The 17,325-nt window shown below is 39.6% G+C and overlaps 1 protein-coding gene across 1 annotated transcript; it reads left to right on the forward strand.

Annotated features, from left to right (window-relative positions):
- Positions 1-6,259: 6,259 nt before the first annotated feature.
- Positions 6,260-15,884, forward strand: POMP (proteasome maturation protein). Its single transcript, XM_050331563.1, has 6 exons — positions 6,260-6,317; positions 7,752-7,849; positions 8,731-8,791; positions 10,882-10,983; positions 13,703-13,796; positions 15,378-15,884. The coding sequence occupies exons 1-6, from the start codon at positions 6,315-6,317 to the stop codon at positions 15,443-15,445; spliced, it is 426 nt and encodes a 141-aa protein (XP_050187520.1). The 5' UTR covers positions 6,260-6,314; the 3' UTR covers positions 15,446-15,884.
- The last annotated feature ends 1,441 nt before the right edge of the window (positions 15,885-17,325 follow it).

Here is a 17,325-nt window from a genome sequence, read left to right on the forward strand (position 1 = left end):
AGTAGCGTTTTGCAAAAAAACCTCGTATTGGCTCTTTGCTGCAACATTCTTCACATAATAATTATAGAGCTGCCACTCTGAATTCACTGACAGCTTCTGTCACAAGCATGATGCTATATAAACTGTACAGGAAATCTCATTGTAACAAAGTTCCAGCAACACACATTCAGCAACTTTCAGCAATAAGCTGGAGCATGTGAGCATGTTTTAAGCTCTTAGTATGACACATATAGCAAAAATGTATTTAATGTCATAAAACAGGTAGCCATAAAGACTCAGAATTAAGAGATGCAATACAAAGAGCAAAAAAAGTTAAGCCCATTGTGTAGTAAGGAAGTACTAATAAAATAATCAATGGAAAATGTATAATCATAGCTTTTTAAAAAGGAAAAAAAAGGGAACAAAAATAAAATTCTCAATACATTATTTTCTCTGTAAAAACAATTAACTGCCAACATCCTTTACAATATAATAATATTGAAAGCAGTACAAACTTTTCCTGAAGAAACATTGTAGCAGTTGCCCAGTACAAAACCCATGTTGCTCTTTTGCTCCAGCCTTGACTCAGTGAGCTCCTCTCTGTGGCATCGTCCCACAAACGTGGAACTCCCTGAAAGTCAAGCAAGCTTCCGACAAGTGTCAGAGCTCGCACACAAGCTCACTGTAAGCTACGACCTCTGTTTACCTACAAGCCAGCAAACTGCAGTTTTCTGTCAGAAATGTGTCATCCGATTTAAACCTAAGCCCAAGCTTGGTCAATGATAGGGAGGTTCTAGACCTGCTTCTGATTTTTGTGTCCAAAGCTAGGCATAGCTGGCTCACATCCTGAGGAGTTCAACACATAATTGCCTTCGGAGTCTTGAGCCTTAACTATTTCTAAGCCAGCTTCCACCATGCCCTCTGCGTGCCTAATTCTTAATTAGCACATTGTATTTGGATCAGAAACTTTGTCACGATTTTGTTTTTAAAATGGCAGAAAATGCACATGGAGAAATTTTTCTCTTGACAGCACCTTAAAGGGAAAAGAAAAATTAACTTTAGTGATGCATATATTTTTGCTGTAAATGCCTATTTTGTATGCAAAAAGCCAACTTTTCAGTTTGGTGATTATGGGTTCATTTATTGTATTCAGCTGTAAGAGGAAATTAATGTGACTTCTGATTATCTTGCTGCTTAATGGATATGGTTATGAGTCAGAGCAGTCTCAGACTCCCCTTTTGCTGCTAGGCATTTTGGCAAACTCCTGGGTGATTTTTTTGCCCTGCACAGTAGCAGGAATAGGAAGTAATGTTCCATTCAACTCTTTCAGCTGTGACTACTATTAATTATATTCAAGGTTTCCCTTAGGAAGACACTCTTACAGGAAATGTGCTCTTAGTCTCACCTATATGTGCAGAGTGGTTATGCTTCTGGGAGGCAAATCACTCCAGGCTAAGGGGAAAGACAAAAATGTTTTCCTGTGAATTCTCATGAGGGACCTGGTTTCAGATCTCAGCTGTCAGGTCCTGAACACATGAACACTGGCTAGGTTAAACACTGGATTCAGACTGAAGGATTTGTTTAAGATTAATATTGTCCAAACGAGGCAATGGAGTTTACTGATTCTTCCATTAACAGGGAAATATGCCTACCAGCATTCCACCAAGTACTGCCCATGTAGCTTCACTTGTTGCATATACCTCACTTTTTTATCTTTCGACCTTGTAGCTTTTATAATTCTCGCAGCATTATGAGTGGAAGAGAAAAATTACTCGCAACCAGCCCCGAGCATCAGAGCGAGGACGAGCAGAGGCGCCTGGAGAGTGCCGAGGGAGGCAGGCGCGGGTTGTTTGGATACCGAGCATCCCCTACTGACCGGCTCTCGCAGTGCAGCCTCCTGCTTTTCGGAGTCTGCACGAAGAGCACAAGCAAGTCCGGATTCGCAGAATATAAGCAACGGATTAGTACAAAGAAAGTAGTCCTAGACTTACGAAAGCACTAACAAGCTAAAAAATAAGTCATCACTTCAAGACAGCAAGAACTCTTTTTTAATCCAAAGCACTTCTTTTGGCTAACCAAAGGAGGAACTGAAGACACTTCCACAGATATAGCATCTTTTTATTTAAAATTCGCTAATGACTTATAAATCAAATAAGGGATTGTTAGTATTATTTCCCCACTAGATGCAACAGCACGTTAAAAAAGTTTACATTTCATAGAGAAACATCAATGTATTCTTTTTGGTCATCTGTTGAACTGCTTGCTGCTTTTGAATCACGGTGATTGGGAAGTTTTGATCCAAGAAAATTCTATGAACTATAGAGTTTGCTGGTAAACAAACAGAAAAAACCAACCTGGTTCGACAATATGTGGGATTCTTTTTTTTTTTTTTTTTTTTTTTTTATCCCTGCAACAGTAACTTTTTTTCTAAATACTTTCACCAGCTTCAGGAAAGGGTGGGTTAGAGTCAGGGGTTTCCTGAGGCTTTTCAGAACATGGTTTTAACGTAGCCGTGTGTTCAGAAGAGCCCCTAGAGAGTCTTGTTTTGGAACACTCTGACGCCTACACGTTATTATCTTTGCTACGTTTTGCAGTTTTGTGTGAAATTTATTTTTAATCTTTAACAAAACATGTCCCTGTTTATCTTAAATTCAGAAAAGGTTTAATAATGTAAAACAAAATAACTTTTAAAATAATTAAATTTACAATGAATGCCAAAACATAAAAGTATAAAGCAAGTTAACAAGAAAGGACTTCTTAAAGATCAAAGGAAATGTGTTTATTTGATTTGATTAAAAACAAATAAAAAGTACTTTCACTTTAACAAGTTATAACTGGCTGTTGACAGAAACCAGTGAAAGAGTTTCCCAGTCCCACAGGATAAAGGTTTTTTTCTGATAGAGGTTCACGTACTCAGAACAGATTGCCCACTGATATGTTAAAGGAATAAGATTTTGAAAAGTGACAAAGCTACATCAATATTAAAAAACGTGGATACAAAGGCAAGTTTCCTTGGAGAACATACTCCTTTTGCTACTATTAAATAAGACTGGTGGTGTAAATCAATAGGTATTTCTATCTTTCATCCCTCTATACGCAAGAGAGCTCTGGAGATGGTAGAGGTAAAAAGTACCACTTAATTTAGTAGAAAGACAGGATATATGAACTCAAAACCTGTTTTAACATAGCAGTAGAGTTCCCAGAAGTGGTCTGGCTTCTGTAGATTTCCTCTTCCACAGGCAGAAGAGGCAGCCTTTGCCCCACTTGCCTCTATCGAGACAAGTTTTGAATCCACTGGATAAGTCTCTTCCAGAGGCTTCAATAGTAAATGTACAGGCCTCTCATGAAATAATGCCATGCTGAGATCCAGACAAGAGACAACTAAGTAACTGAAACAGGAATATGCTTTAAGTCAGGTTGCCTAAAACTCTGTTTAATGAGGTCTTTTGTTTCTTAATACCAATTTAACTACTAAAAAAGCACTCGAAAGGGTATGTTTTTTTAAAAAAGAGTAAACAATTTCCTAATTTCTAAAAGATAAAAGAATCCATAGTCTAAGGATCGTTTCAAGCCTCAGTGAAGTCCCCCAAATAAACCAAAACAACCAGATCTGACATTCCAAAAATGCTGTGGTAAAAAGCATCCAGAAAATATTTGAAACAGTCATGCATTTCAGACCTTCTCTGCATAAAATGATGAAAAGAAATTCTTAAAAACATAATAATTTGGAGGTTATCTTTAAAGGCAACACATTAAATTCTTCATCCGAAATGTACAGAAGTAGGCATTTTTAGAGGAGCTAAGTAGTTATTTTCACACTAAAATTAGAGTGCCCACATACCCTTTTAAGAATGTTCACAGAAAAGAACAGCTTCTTTACCAATCGAAGTCACTATATTTCACTTTCTACCCTGTTACCATCGGCCTGGAAGATGCCTTCAGGCAGACTCTCCAGACCTGCAGCCAGCAACACTCCCCGCGGGGTGCTGTGTGCCGGGCCTGCTGTGCCTGGCACAGTGCCTTGCGGGCTCCTGTCTGCACTCTGATCAGCCCAGTGCTGGTGGCAGCCTTGAAATCACCTTGCACCACCGAGGGCAGCCATGCCCTCTGCTTCGGAGCAGTCGATGAGCTCATCGCTCACCAGGGGCTCTCATTTCTGATCAAAGGTTTGGTCAGCCCAACAATTGCTTGTATAATTCATATTAACTTGCAGTGGGGCAAGTTAAGAGAGGAATCCAGTCACTCACTGCTGAGATGCTCACTGTAAGGTCATTAAAACAAAGTTGCTTGTGAAAGAAATCAAGCTTTGCTCCAATTCGAAATACTTGGTAATCTGATGAGAAAAATATGTGTGTGATTTGTGTTTATGTCTGGAAGTTTTCCCTAGTGTGAAAGCCTTTAAAGGAAAACCAGTTCTTTCTTGCAATGTATGTTCTTTTATGTTATGTAGCCTAGACTGTGGATTGCAGTGATGTCAAAAATGTACATGGAGTGATTGCATCCTGTCTGTGTCCTGTAAGAATGACTTTGAAAGTTAGATGTTTCATCTCTACAGTCATATCCTGATCAACAAAGTCAGTCAATAAATAAATACATTTAGTGACAAACCTAGCTTTTTCTGTAAGCTGCAGTTAAACAGGAACTTGATTTGTTTTTTGTATTCACATCTATTCTATAATAATGAATCCAGCACCACAATAACCAAATACCCATTATAATTATAAGATCAGAGAAACCTTTGTGGTACTCATTTTCCTAAAAATGATTTAAAAAGACCCAGTCCTCCATTCTCATTCTTTTGAAGTCTTTGCTTTAAACCTAAGACTTAAATACAAAGGGCCAGAATTGTGATTGAGAACACAGGATCTTTTTAAGAGGTGGATGGATTCTGCACAAGAAAGAGGAAAACAAAATATAAAGTGTATAAATTTTTCAGCCATTTTTTCCCCAAATCTGAGTGCCATATATAAAATTCATATTTAAATATTGTGTTTCTATGCCAGATGTGGTGTTTAAATGCCTCATACAAAATTTGTAGCACCACGGTAATTTGGGGCAAAATCTTAAAGGGTTGAATGAACTACAGGTCTCAGAAGAAATACGTAAAATAGACATCCCAGACATACAACTAGAGCTATGCATTGAAATATGTCAAAAACTCTCTCTTTATTCAGAAAATCTTTCAAAGTTCTTTAAATGCAAGCTAATGCTAATTCTGTTACTCTACAGTTACCTTGGCTGTTAATACCTGTCTACTAATACAGCAGCTTTTATCTATCATTCTCAACACTCATTTCCAGAGATGAACCCACTTCAGGTCCATCCTTGTTGGTCACTGACAGAAGACCAGGGTCCCAAGGGCAGCCTCAGGTCTCTGCCAGAGCAGTGCACCCTGACACCTCGTGTTCACACAGCGCTGCCCGGGTAGGCTCCATAGCCAGTCCAGCGCCTGAGGCTGTGTTTACCTCTGGAAGCATCACGGCCTGGTTTTACTGACTCAGGCTGTCAGCACTGTGATGCTGTTGGTGTCGTCTAAGCAGCTTTTGCTGCCTCTGACTGTGGTCCAGCGGGAGGGGATGGGTTTGACCAAGAAAAGGTCTCCACACCAGACACAACAACATAGCCACCGTGGTCTGCCATGGGAAGGTGTCAGTCAGCTCCAGCTCCTGCCTGGGGCCAGGGTGGTACCGAGACAGTTGAGTTCTGCCGGCATGTGGGAACAGCCTGGAGTCTTATCCTGGAGAAGAGGAAACTCAGGGGTGACCTTATCACTCTCTACAACTAACTGAGAGTGTCGTGAGGCACAGGTTGGTCTCTTCTCCCAGGCAACTAGGACCAGAGGAAATGGCCTCAAGCGGGGGGGGGGGCTTGTGTTCAGGTTGGACATTAGGAGGAATCTTTTCACAGTTAAACATCGGAATGGTCTGCCCAGGGAGGTGGTGGAGTCACCACCCTTGGAGGTGTTAAAGGAAAGACGGGACGTGGCACTGGGTGCCATGGTGTAGTTGACAGGGGGTTGCAGTCGATGGTGTTCGATAGGACGACCTCGGAGGTCTCTTCCAACCTAAACTGACTCTGTGATTCGGTGAACAGTGCCCCAGGAGCAGTAACGCCATGGCCAGGGGGTCACCGGGCTGGGGACGCGCCCCACTGAAAGCCGGGCCGGGCAGGGCAGGGCCGGGCAGGGCCGGGCAGGGCTGAGGGGCAGCCGCCCCCAGCCCCGCCCCTCGGCCCCGCTCGGCCCCGCCCACCCCGCGCCGTGACGCCGCGCGCCGGGGGCGGGGCGGAAGTGGCGGGCGGCGGTGGCGGAAGTGTCTGCGCGCTGGGGGCTCAAGATGGTGAGTGCGGGCAGCGGGCTCGGGGCCGGCCGGCCGGGCGGGGGGGGCTGCGCTGGAGCGGAGCGGGCCGGATCGCACCGGACCGCCTTGCCCTTCATTGCCCAGCCTTGCCCCGCCTTGCCCCCTCCTCTTTCCTCTCCCCTCTTGGTGCCCTCGGTGGCAGCGGGGCCGTGCTGAGTCACGGGGATCCGGCGCGGCCATGGCGGGTTCCTTCAGGGGCGCGTGGCGGCTGTGGATAAAGCCCTTCTTCTGGGAGCGGGGCGGGGCGGGGAGCCCCGGTGGTCCCCGGCCTCCCGCAGCCTAGGGGAGGAGGTCACAGCTCGGCCCCCCGCAGTGGGCAGCGGTGGTGGAACCACCTAAGATGGGCTGGGCACTGGTGGGACTCTACGGAGTGTTGCTTTTGAGGAGTAATTAGTGATTTTTCTCCTTGCGTTTGACTTCAAGTTCGCTTTTTCCTCTTGTGACGTCCCCTAGGTGCTGTATCTCTTTAACGCTTTCACTTACAGCGGTCTCAGAAAGGTCTGGTCAGTGTTGAGTGTGCCAGTTGTAGATGCTTTCTATACACTTAAAACAGGTGTTTTAGGGCTGTCTTATACCTCTGATGCCAATGAAAGCCAATGCTTTAGTACAGAAGACCTTAACTGTAAGCATGATTTTTCTGTTGGATCTGACAGTGCTGCTGGAGTAAACTCCTGCACTGAACAGCTCATTACTGTCACCTTCCAGGATTTATTCTGCTTTGACCCATTGGTGGAGCAATTTGTGTGAACAATCCTATAATCACTTCAGTAAAATCGTGTAGGTTAGCTTCAAATTAGTGGTCTGGGTTAAGGTGGCTTTACTTATCTGCTACAAATTGCGATTTTTCCTTTGTTCTTTGTGCTAACTGGCATACTGGACTGCTTAAGTACACCTTATCCTCTATGACAGCCTCAAACCATGGCTAAAATCAGTTTGATCTTGCTTGCCTACATCAGTATTGCAGTACATGAAGGAATGCTCAGACGTGTTCCTTTCTGACCTGTCAGCTTTCAGGACCTGCCGTCTTCCTTTCCATCCCTGCAGCCCGGGGTGGGAACGAACAAGGGGTAATTGCAGTTTCAGCTCTTTCAAACAGATCCAAAAAATGTGTTATTGAGATCTTTAACTCCTACCAGACTCTGAAAGAATTCTAATTTAATGTAGGGTTTGTGTTTTGGCATTTGTGGGGTTTTTTTGTTTTGTTTTGGTTTTTTGGTTTGTTTGTTTTGTGGTTTTTTTTTTTGTTTGTTTTTTTTAATTATTATTATTATTTTCAAGAGACTCAAAAGTCTAAGGCTTCCAGGAACACTTTAAGAAGTGTTTGAGCACTTTATTTCGTTTGCCTGGCCTAATGGCCCATACAAAAGGCGTCTGGTTCTGTTAAAGTAATCCTCACTTTTTTTGTTATTCCAGAATTCCAGAGGCACTGCTTCTCTGTTGAAGGATAGTATCCCACTTACTGAGTTTTCAGCTTCAGGGCCATTTGAAGGTCCTGATCTTCTGCGCAGAGGGTACGCTCTACTTTTACTTGTTGAATTGCGTCACTGACAATGGTGAACTTCAGATATAGGATGAAAGTATGTGTTAATGTTGGCTTTTAAAAGAACTTTCTTGGAAGGGGTGTTGCAAAAGCAGTAGCCTAAAGTGCACATATTTCAAGAAGTAGGTAACATTAACAAACTTTTACCTTTGTGATGCTGTTCTTTACAAAAGAGACAAAGTATTAATAATTGTGAAATATGTGCTAGTTTTAGTATACATGTATGTACGTCTGCCTTAGCACCGTGGGAAATGGTTTAATTTCAGCATTGGTATGAAAAGTAGAAATAATAAAGTCAGAGGAGTGGATTTGGGGTTTGCCATTTTACGTAAGTGCAAAACTATTTAGATTAGTTATTTGTGTCTTGGATAGTGAATCTGAAATAAGCTCATGGAGTTTTAAATGCCAGTAATACAGCTGAGTGGTTGGGGAGATATGTACAATATTTCATTGCAAAAGCTTGGAGACTTTAAAATAAGATACAGTGTAGCTTGGGCAAAATTAGATCCATTATGTTTTAATTTTTTAATATTTTTTCTATTTCTGAATGGAACCAAGGAAGAAACACTGTCATTCTGTTTTGTCAAGAATAAAGGAAAAAGAGTGTTTGAAATCGGAATTCTTTTTCTTCAGATAGTGCTCTAGTTACAGCTCTTATTTGTTACTTCACTATTTATTAAACTTTTTTTTCTTAATTCTAGTTCAGACTGTTGCTAATTGCTAATTGTGTGTCTCTGTGGGATTTGTAATCTGAGATTGGTTTGGGAATGCAATTTAAAAAACATCCCAATTAATTTGAAGTTAATATTTTTACTGGTTTTTTTGTTGTGTTTTTTGGTTTTTTTTTTTTAGTTTTACAAGTGTGAAAAGTGAATTGTTGCCCAGTCACCCACTGGAGCTGACAGAAAAGAATGTAAGTATAACATCAAATGTAGCCATCTTCACTGTTGGCTAATGGTGAAGTTTAAATTTAAAATGCGGTAACCTGGACTGCTTGTGCAGTAACAAGTAATGAGTAGGGTCTTGTCTTTTAATAGAATAAAGATATTCAAAATAGTAACATATTTTTTTATACAAATAATGTTTTTGGTAAATTTATTTAATGTTAACCTCATACTTATGGCTCTCTCCAAGTATATAAACAGGCTTCCAAGTAGGGATCTGTGTACTGAGGTTTAGTCATCTAAAAGTTATCGAGCTAGTTGAGTATGCAGTCTCTATAGGTAGGTGAGAGACCCACCTGGCACCTCTGGAAGGCTGATCTTCCCATTTTGTCTGTAGGTTTACCATGTATCTTTATTTTCAGACTTTGTCTCTGAACACGTATGTATTTTTTGCTAAATTAGTTGGTCCCATCTAGACATTTTACACATACAGTCTGTCGTGAGAGTGTGTGGTCTTGTCTGGCTTAGTCATCACTTGTGGACCATTAGGAGTGGTCTGTGGAAGGTAAAGCAGGATGACTTGGTGACCTTGACAGCTGATTGAGCCGAATGTCCTCTCTAGTGCCTCTTTTGTCAGCAGAGAAGATATGATGTGTCTGATATATCAAAATATCCTGAAGCAAAGATGTTATTTGGATCTAGTGTTCCAAATTGCTAAGTTAAGCAGCATGACAAGGTCTGACTGTAATGTCTAATATATTCTAATTTTAACCAGTGTTAGTGTTGCCTTGTGTTACAAGGATGATATTGTGATTCCATCTTTATGAGCTTATTTATAAATACTATAAAGGTTTCAGAGCTATTTGTCAGTTGCTTTTTTTTAAAACTTCTCTAACCTAGTTTTTGACTCTGTTCTTGCTGTATAAAACCTGCATAATTAAAAGATCACCTGCTAGAGAGACAAAAATGCATAGAAACAATTAAAACAGGCAATTGTGATCCCCTAAGAAGTATTCAAATCTTCTAAATTGTTTCTCCCACATTTTGTTTGGTTAGTTTCTCTTATGCTTATGGCCAATTTATCTAAGAATTATTTTCATGAATGGGAAAAGACTTACGTTAGGCTGAGATAGCTGTGATTTTTATTGCCATAAATGTTACAAAGGTCATTCAGGTAGCACTAATAGAAACATATAGGTTCTGCTATTCAGAGATCCCTACCTTTAGAAAATAAAAGAAATGGAAAAATAATGTGACCAGAATTAGAAGTTTGGGTTGAGAAATATAATCAGTATTTTCTGCTGACTTTTGAAAAGCATTCATATATACTGTTATGATGAAAATGCTTGTTGCACCCTTGGCTTGCATTTTCCTGTTGGTTTTTGAGATATCTTCTCATATATGGGTTGATGTTCTCCAGTAGTAGGCTTTTGTCGTGGTGATTGAGTACAGATTTCAGGATAAGAGATTTGTATTTTATGGGTTATTCAAGCTCGAGCTTACCATTAAGTATAACTTACTTTTGTGAACTTCAGTATTGGTGAGCCAGCACTTTTTCTTTAAAAGACCCTGTACTAAATAGATTTTCTTTGTCTTACTGATCAGTCTTAGAGCAGTTGGTAAAATTATGAGCTTACATTTGCTTTTCAGAGTCATACAGAGTACAAGTGGTGCTCTGTCTTCCTACTTGATCAGAAAAAAAGTATATCAAGTATTTTCAAGTAGTCTTTGATGGCTGACAATGACATCAATTGTGGCTTTTAAGTTTGTGATCTTTAAACCAGACTTAGCTTCCTATTCATGCGGACAATGTGGTAGTAAAGTAGCGCAGAACTATACCACTTGGTGGTGTTACGTGTCCTGATTATCAAAAATAATATAATAAGATTGGTACCGTTAATTTGGGATAAAATCCAGCAAAAAGCAATTTTAGTTTTGTAAAACAAATCTTACTGCATCACTGTCTTTCCCATACATTTGAAACACATTATGATTTCATTGAATTTTTACATACAAATTTAGTAAGCAGATTCATTTAAGTAGGATGTCACAAATCTCTTCTATGGCTGAACATGAAAGTAACTTTTTCTAAAATAAAAATCAATGTTGTTTGTGACAGTTCCAGTTAAATCAAGATAAAACAAACTTTACCACGCTGAGAAATATTCAAGGAATCCATGCACCTTTAAAGCTGCAGATGGAATTCAGAGCAGTGAAACAGGTAAGCATTTTTATCCAACAGGTATAACTTAAACCACTTGAAAAATGTTTATTTTGGAACATGCTTTCATAGAGACATCTTTCTTTGAGATACCCTGTGTTTCCAAAAGAAATTAATTCACTGGACTGCTTTTATTAAAACCAGCTAACCAAACACTGCAATTAATAGTTTTCAGAAGAGTCAATATGCTAAAAGCGTTTCAGCTGCTCTTCTTTTATTGGTTATTTGGTAACGTGGTAACTTCCCGAGCTTTTCAGTGGACTAGCTTCCTGTCAGCCTTCAGAGGAAAACAGGAGGAACTGAGTAATAATTTCTAAAATTAATACTCTCTTCTGTGGAAATGTGTGGCCTTCATGGGAACGAATCTCTGCACCTGTAAGGAAAAGAGACTTGGAGGTCTGAAGTAGACAGTGATTTGGGAGGGTATATAGAGGTAATGTGAAACCTGAAACAGAGAATTTGCTATGTGCTTATTGTTCTGCAGCCTTTGTTGTAAGATCAAGGGAGGTCTACAGGGAATTAAGTTGAAAGGTTTTAACTCTGAATTGAGAAGCTGAGTCTGTCTCCTTTTCCTTCTTTTCTCCTAGGATGGAAAGTAGCTGGAGAGAGGCTGACTTTGTACCTTAGGAAACACAGAAAGTTCATTGGTCCTAGTAAAATTTTTTTCACTTGTTGAAGGTTGTCAAGCTATTAAGAGTTGGTTTTCCAAGTGAGTTAGAGCAATTTTGTACTCCCAGTGCTCAGGTGCTACTGAACCACAGTGAACTGCATTTAAACTTGACAAAAGTTAGTGGTCCCAAAGATCTGAAAGTCAGACGGCATGTATGAAAACATCTCTTGATCTCAGCTGTGCTGTCTTGTAAGGAAAAGTCTTTTCCCTAACTTAGATTAGCATGTTGTAGAAAAGGAGGGAGGTGAGGATATCCTGCTAGTGTGTCTCCACAGATATTTTGGGGGGATGGGAATTATGATGATTAGAAGGCTTTCCACTTCTAGATTCATGTTGGGTATATGAGTACTCTTGTGGTTTACTTTCACTTTAAGATATTTACTGGAATAGTGAATTTCTGACAGTTTTACTAGTTGTGATTATGGAAATCTTGGACTTATTTTGTGGGTAGAGATACGATAATTTTATGGTTGAAAAATATGTCCATGGTATAACTGAAGTATCTCTATTAGCACTGAATGCAACTCTTAAGTACAGATACGCCCTTCCTGGAATATTTAGGTTCTAAATGCTGTATGTGCCACTTGAAATTTTTTTGGTAATTCTGTGCATGAAGGGTACAGAAGACTGTTGAAAGTAACTGGGAGTGGACTTGAAGCTTAAGAATTGGTAGGGATCAGAGAAATAATTATGATTTAGATTAATTGCAAAGAGGATTATGTTTGAATGTGAAAATCAATATAGCTCTTTCACTTGCATTCCTGACTTGTGTCAGAAATGTAGTTTCTAAACTCTGGAGCTGTAAAACTCCAGCCCCAGCAGCTGCTGGCTCACAGGATTGGCTATGAGTTTTACTTTAATATATAGATACAGAGTTCTTTAATATCTTGAGATAGCACCAAGAGAATAAGCCACGGACTTGTTTCTAAGAAATTTCTTTATTAATTTAGGGGAGTAAATAAGGGGACTTGGACAAAGGTCAAAAGCACAAGCTTTTGACAAAGGTCACCACACAAGCTAGACAAAATGTTTCACCACAATACTGACTCAGCATATACTGTTAATCCACAACACTTAAATCAAAATGCAGTAACCAGTTCCACAACACTTAAATCAAGATCCAATCCCTCTATCCTCCTAAGCATCAAGAAAGGAGCAATGAAAGAGAAGCAGAGGGATCAAGAAGAAAGAACGAGGGAGAGACAGATTATATAGCTACCTCCAAAGCCTTGCAGAAGACCAGTTCTCGCATGTCCAATGGCAGGGCCACGACATGAGGCAAGCACATGCCCTTGGTTTTATCTGCTCTGGTCCCTGTGTCCATTCCCTCCAGGTGGGGTCTCTTACCCACCAGCCACTCTGGGAGTTCCAGGTCAGGCTGAGAGACAGTGTCCCTACCAGTCTGAGCCTGGCTTAGGGGCTCCAGAATGTGTGGTGTTACAGTTTGCCTGGGCTGTTTGTGACTCGCAGCTACTCCAGGGCTTATCCATGTGGTTACAGGGGCTGCCGTGAGGGATATGACGTGATGCCACCCCACCTCCCGTGAGGTTTGACCCATCACTTGCCCCTACACACACACGCACACACTCTCTCTCTCTCTCTCTCCACAAGTTGGTTCTGACCCAGTAACTGATCTGGTGTCTATCAGCATCAATTGCCCAATACTGACTGCAGGGTGTGGATGTGTTTGTTGCAGTGAGCCTCCCCAGCTTAATTTAATCTTTACAGAAGAGAAAGAAAGCACGTCTTTTTTTTTAAAAGCACAGTATTTGCTGTAGTAGCTTTTTTTTCACTGCAGTGAAAGCTAAAAATCTATTGAAAGGCTGCTCTTTTCCAACAGAAAGATGAACAGTAGAAGATGGTGGTGTTAGGTGGTGCTAGGTTTTGCTGCCTATGTGTGCCAGTAGTTCTATTATTTCAGCATTGTTTTTAAAGAAAGTGACAGCCTGTTGATTTTCCTCAGTCACTTCAGACTGAGAAATCCAAATATGAACCCTTTCAATTTCAGACTTGCAGAAACTTGAACTTTTGCTTGAACTCTTCTTACAGGTCCAGCGTCTCCCATTTCTTCACAGTTCAAATGTGGCATTGGATACTCTGAGGGGAAATGATGAATGCATTGGTTTTGAGGACATCCTTAATGGTAAATACATTCTGGTTTTAGTGTTATGGAAACATTTAAAAGCGAAGTATGAGACCTGTAAAGTTCTTTGCCTCCAAGAGAACTAAACTTACAAAATTCAAAACCAGAATTAATTCCTAAAAGCAAAGAAGCACTGGGGAAGGAGAAATAAATGTGCTTCAGCTGTTAATTGTGTTACTTTGAAATACTGTGTAAGCCAGTATTTGCTTGTAGGCTGGGTTTCTAAAGGAGTAGAAGATCATGCACTTATGTTGTATGCCTGTTTCCTCAGAAACTTTTAACTACTTGTGCAGATTTTGAGGAGCAGAGGTTACAAATATACAGAGTTTTTGTAAGTTTTGTAATTAAAAAGAAAGGCAGGCTAGAGAGGAGATACGTAACGAATAAACCAGAGACTTCCTCAAATTAACACAATAGGTTGCAGTTGTGTGGTGGTCTGCTGACTGTCAGTATGTGTGGAATAGAATAAACCTGGAAAAATGGGTTTTAAAGAAATTCTTTTCTTTCTAGTTGGTAGTTAAGGACACAGAAGAAGGGAGAGAGTATTTTGACATGCGATTGGAGAATGAAAGTAGTTGGGGACATATGAAACTGGAAATAATAAAGGAATAGGAATCTAGAGGCATGAGGTAAAATTCTGAGGTGGATTACAAGGATCAAGGGAAGGAATAAGGCTACTGTGGTTCAGCAGGGGCAGAGCAATGTTGAACATAATTTATAGGAAGTTGGTTATTTACCATTGCTCACAACAAGCTGTTAGATGCTTACAGAGTGCTGATGAGTAAGTGGGTTACAAGTGTTTTTGTTAAGGCTCTACTTACCAGCTAAGACTGGATTAGGTATTTTTATTGTCTCAGGAGGAATCAGAGGCATTAATATGTCTTATTTAGACATAATATTTAGACAAAATTACTTAAAAGGAAAACACTCGGATACACCTACAAAGAAAGTGGTATTTCTTCTGAAGTGCAGTCATAACCTACCTTCTGGTCTTGATTTTTATTTTTAATTTTTTATATGGAAATGAAGTCCATACTATCAGTATTGGTCTCTTTTGTGTTCTCTGTACAGTCCTTGATAACCTTTGAGTACAGAGGCTAATGTCAACAATACTCTACAGAAGGGAGGGAATATTTAAGAGTATAGAATTTCTGTGAGACTAAGCAGTTGGGTGAAGAGAAACCACGAGTATATCCCAACTAACAGAAGGGAGGAGTGTGAGCTCCTATCGCACAGAGAAGTTGTATTGGAAAGAGGTGTAGGACAGCTGCGGAGAAAAGCTTCTATCAGACTTGTTTTCTTAAACACAAAACTTGATCAGCCTTGAGAATCAGGCTGCAGGAGTCTGTGCTTATGGGTGGTTTTTCTTGAAGCGTGTGTGTCTCTTTATGATGATATATATATTTGTTATCTGATGCTTTGGATAGAGACAAGTCACAGAGCTGCATTGTGCAACACTGTCAAAAATCAGTCAAGCAACTGTTGCACTAAATGTTATAATGAAAAAATGTTTTTATTCATAGTTACTGATGGTCTTTGTACCTTAGTAAAAGCCTCATGCTGTCAACTTTTTTTTTCCAGATCCTTCACAGAGTGAGGTTATGGGAGAACCACACATGATGATGGAGCACAAACTTGGTTTATTGTAACAAAATATACTCCACAAAAATGTTTTGTGTCTTTCTACTGCAGATCTAAATACATGATACTAAATTGACACTAACAGTGTTAAACAGTCCTACAGTTATCATTTGCCTTCCTTGGTGAAAAGGCACATTAAATGTTTAAAATCTGTAAATTGTTCTGTGCTTATCAATCAAGTAAATGTCCTGTAACTAAGTAGTTTAAATGTCTTTTCATACACTGCTCAGGACAATAGCTTCTTAAATATGGAAATGCTATATATGTACACAAGAAATCCAGAAATACCCATGCATTTGAAAACTGACTGCTGTAGGTTAATTTAATGGCTGTTCTCGTGAAAGAACTTAAGAGGGAAAGGAAGGTATTTTCCATTGAGTAACTCTTTGTTCATGCAAATTTCCATACACTTTTTAAACTATTGAATAAAAGTTTGCTATAAATGCTCTTGCGTTCCAAAATATATTTAATCATAAATCAAGCATCTCTTACCCATAACACAAACAGTGTTGCTACTGCAATATTTTTAAAGATCTTTAACATCTGCACTGCCAATGTAATCCTGCTACATACATTTTATTCCACTCTTGACAGCTGTTTATGAGGGAGCTATTACACTTTTATGTAGAATTGGAAATATTGCTGTAAGAATAGAGTTAAAGGTATAGATTTTTTCATATGTGTCCCTGAAAGGATATTCTGGTTTCTGAAAGTAGAAGCAAATTCCACTTGGAGTTTAAAGAGATGTTTTAAAATCTTATTTGTGAACATAGTCCAAAAGAGCACTCCTAGGTCTAGGTATTTTAGTAATAAGAAAGAGTGCAGTACCTAATAAAGCTGCTGTAGTAAGAACATGAAGATATGGTGGTGCAAATAAATAATTATTTGTATGTTTACAAAAATCAGGTCTTAATTAAGGGAGCATGAGAGATCTGTACTTAAATACACCTTTTAAAGGATCAGACAACTGAAAGGGGTTTTGTGTGCCCAAGTTTTCTTTTTTTATTAAATTCAGGTTGTAACAGTTATTTCTAATGTCATACATGTGCATATGTCATAGCTAAATACTGCAAGGCAGCTAGTATGTGGCATATTAGCAAAAAAATCTGCAGTTCAAAAAATGGTATCTTTTGGCATATGTGGGGAGCTTGAAACAATATTTCTAAGATAGGAACTCTTTATTCAGCAGGTTTTAATAACTTAGTTAAATTTCTAAGTGCACTTAGTGTTCCATTGTAGATAATTTTAGCAGAAATATTGCTATAAGCCTCTTTTCACAATTGCAAATATCTCTTGTGCTTTTCAGTGGGCTTATAGCTGCTACAAATTCCCTATCCATGTAGGACAAAGCTTTTAGCTTTTGTCCTGAAAAGTTTATAGTGCTTTTATGTGCAAAACATTGCAGCAAATTAGAAACATTAAGATGACAGGAGGAGACACTTCACTGATGGTTTTATTTGGTTTTATATTTAAACTTGTTTCATTCAAGAAGTGAAGCTTCTAAAATTGTCTTTCACTTGAGATTTGCAGAGATTAGAGGCTTGTGCTATGCAGTACAAGCAATTTGATTTGGGGTTTATTTTGCCTTAGGGAGGTTAAATATAGGACCAATGAATTGAACATGCAAGTGTAGATCTACTCCCATTTTTGTTGTCCATAGCTGTCCTGGTCCTGGTCCCTCTGTGGGCTGATAAGAAAGTCTGAGGGATTACCTTGCCAGGTCTGGGACAATTTAAGGTGTGGGCATGGATTTTCAGGAGGATTTTAAGGTCTGCCTTCATACCAGCGCTGTTCCAGAAAACAGGGAGCCATCCAATAGTTGTAGTTACTGGTACCTTATAGCTCCCCACTTCAGTGTATTGAGCTGGTTGGCCTTTTCTAGTGTTGG

Source organism: Myiozetetes cayanensis, unplaced genomic scaffold (genome assembly GCF_022539395.1).
Source record: "Myiozetetes cayanensis isolate MyiCay16 unplaced genomic scaffold, myiCay2020 scf5-8, whole genome shotgun sequence".
Classification (NCBI taxonomy): Eukaryota; Metazoa; Chordata; class Aves; order Passeriformes; family Tyrannidae; genus Myiozetetes; species Myiozetetes cayanensis.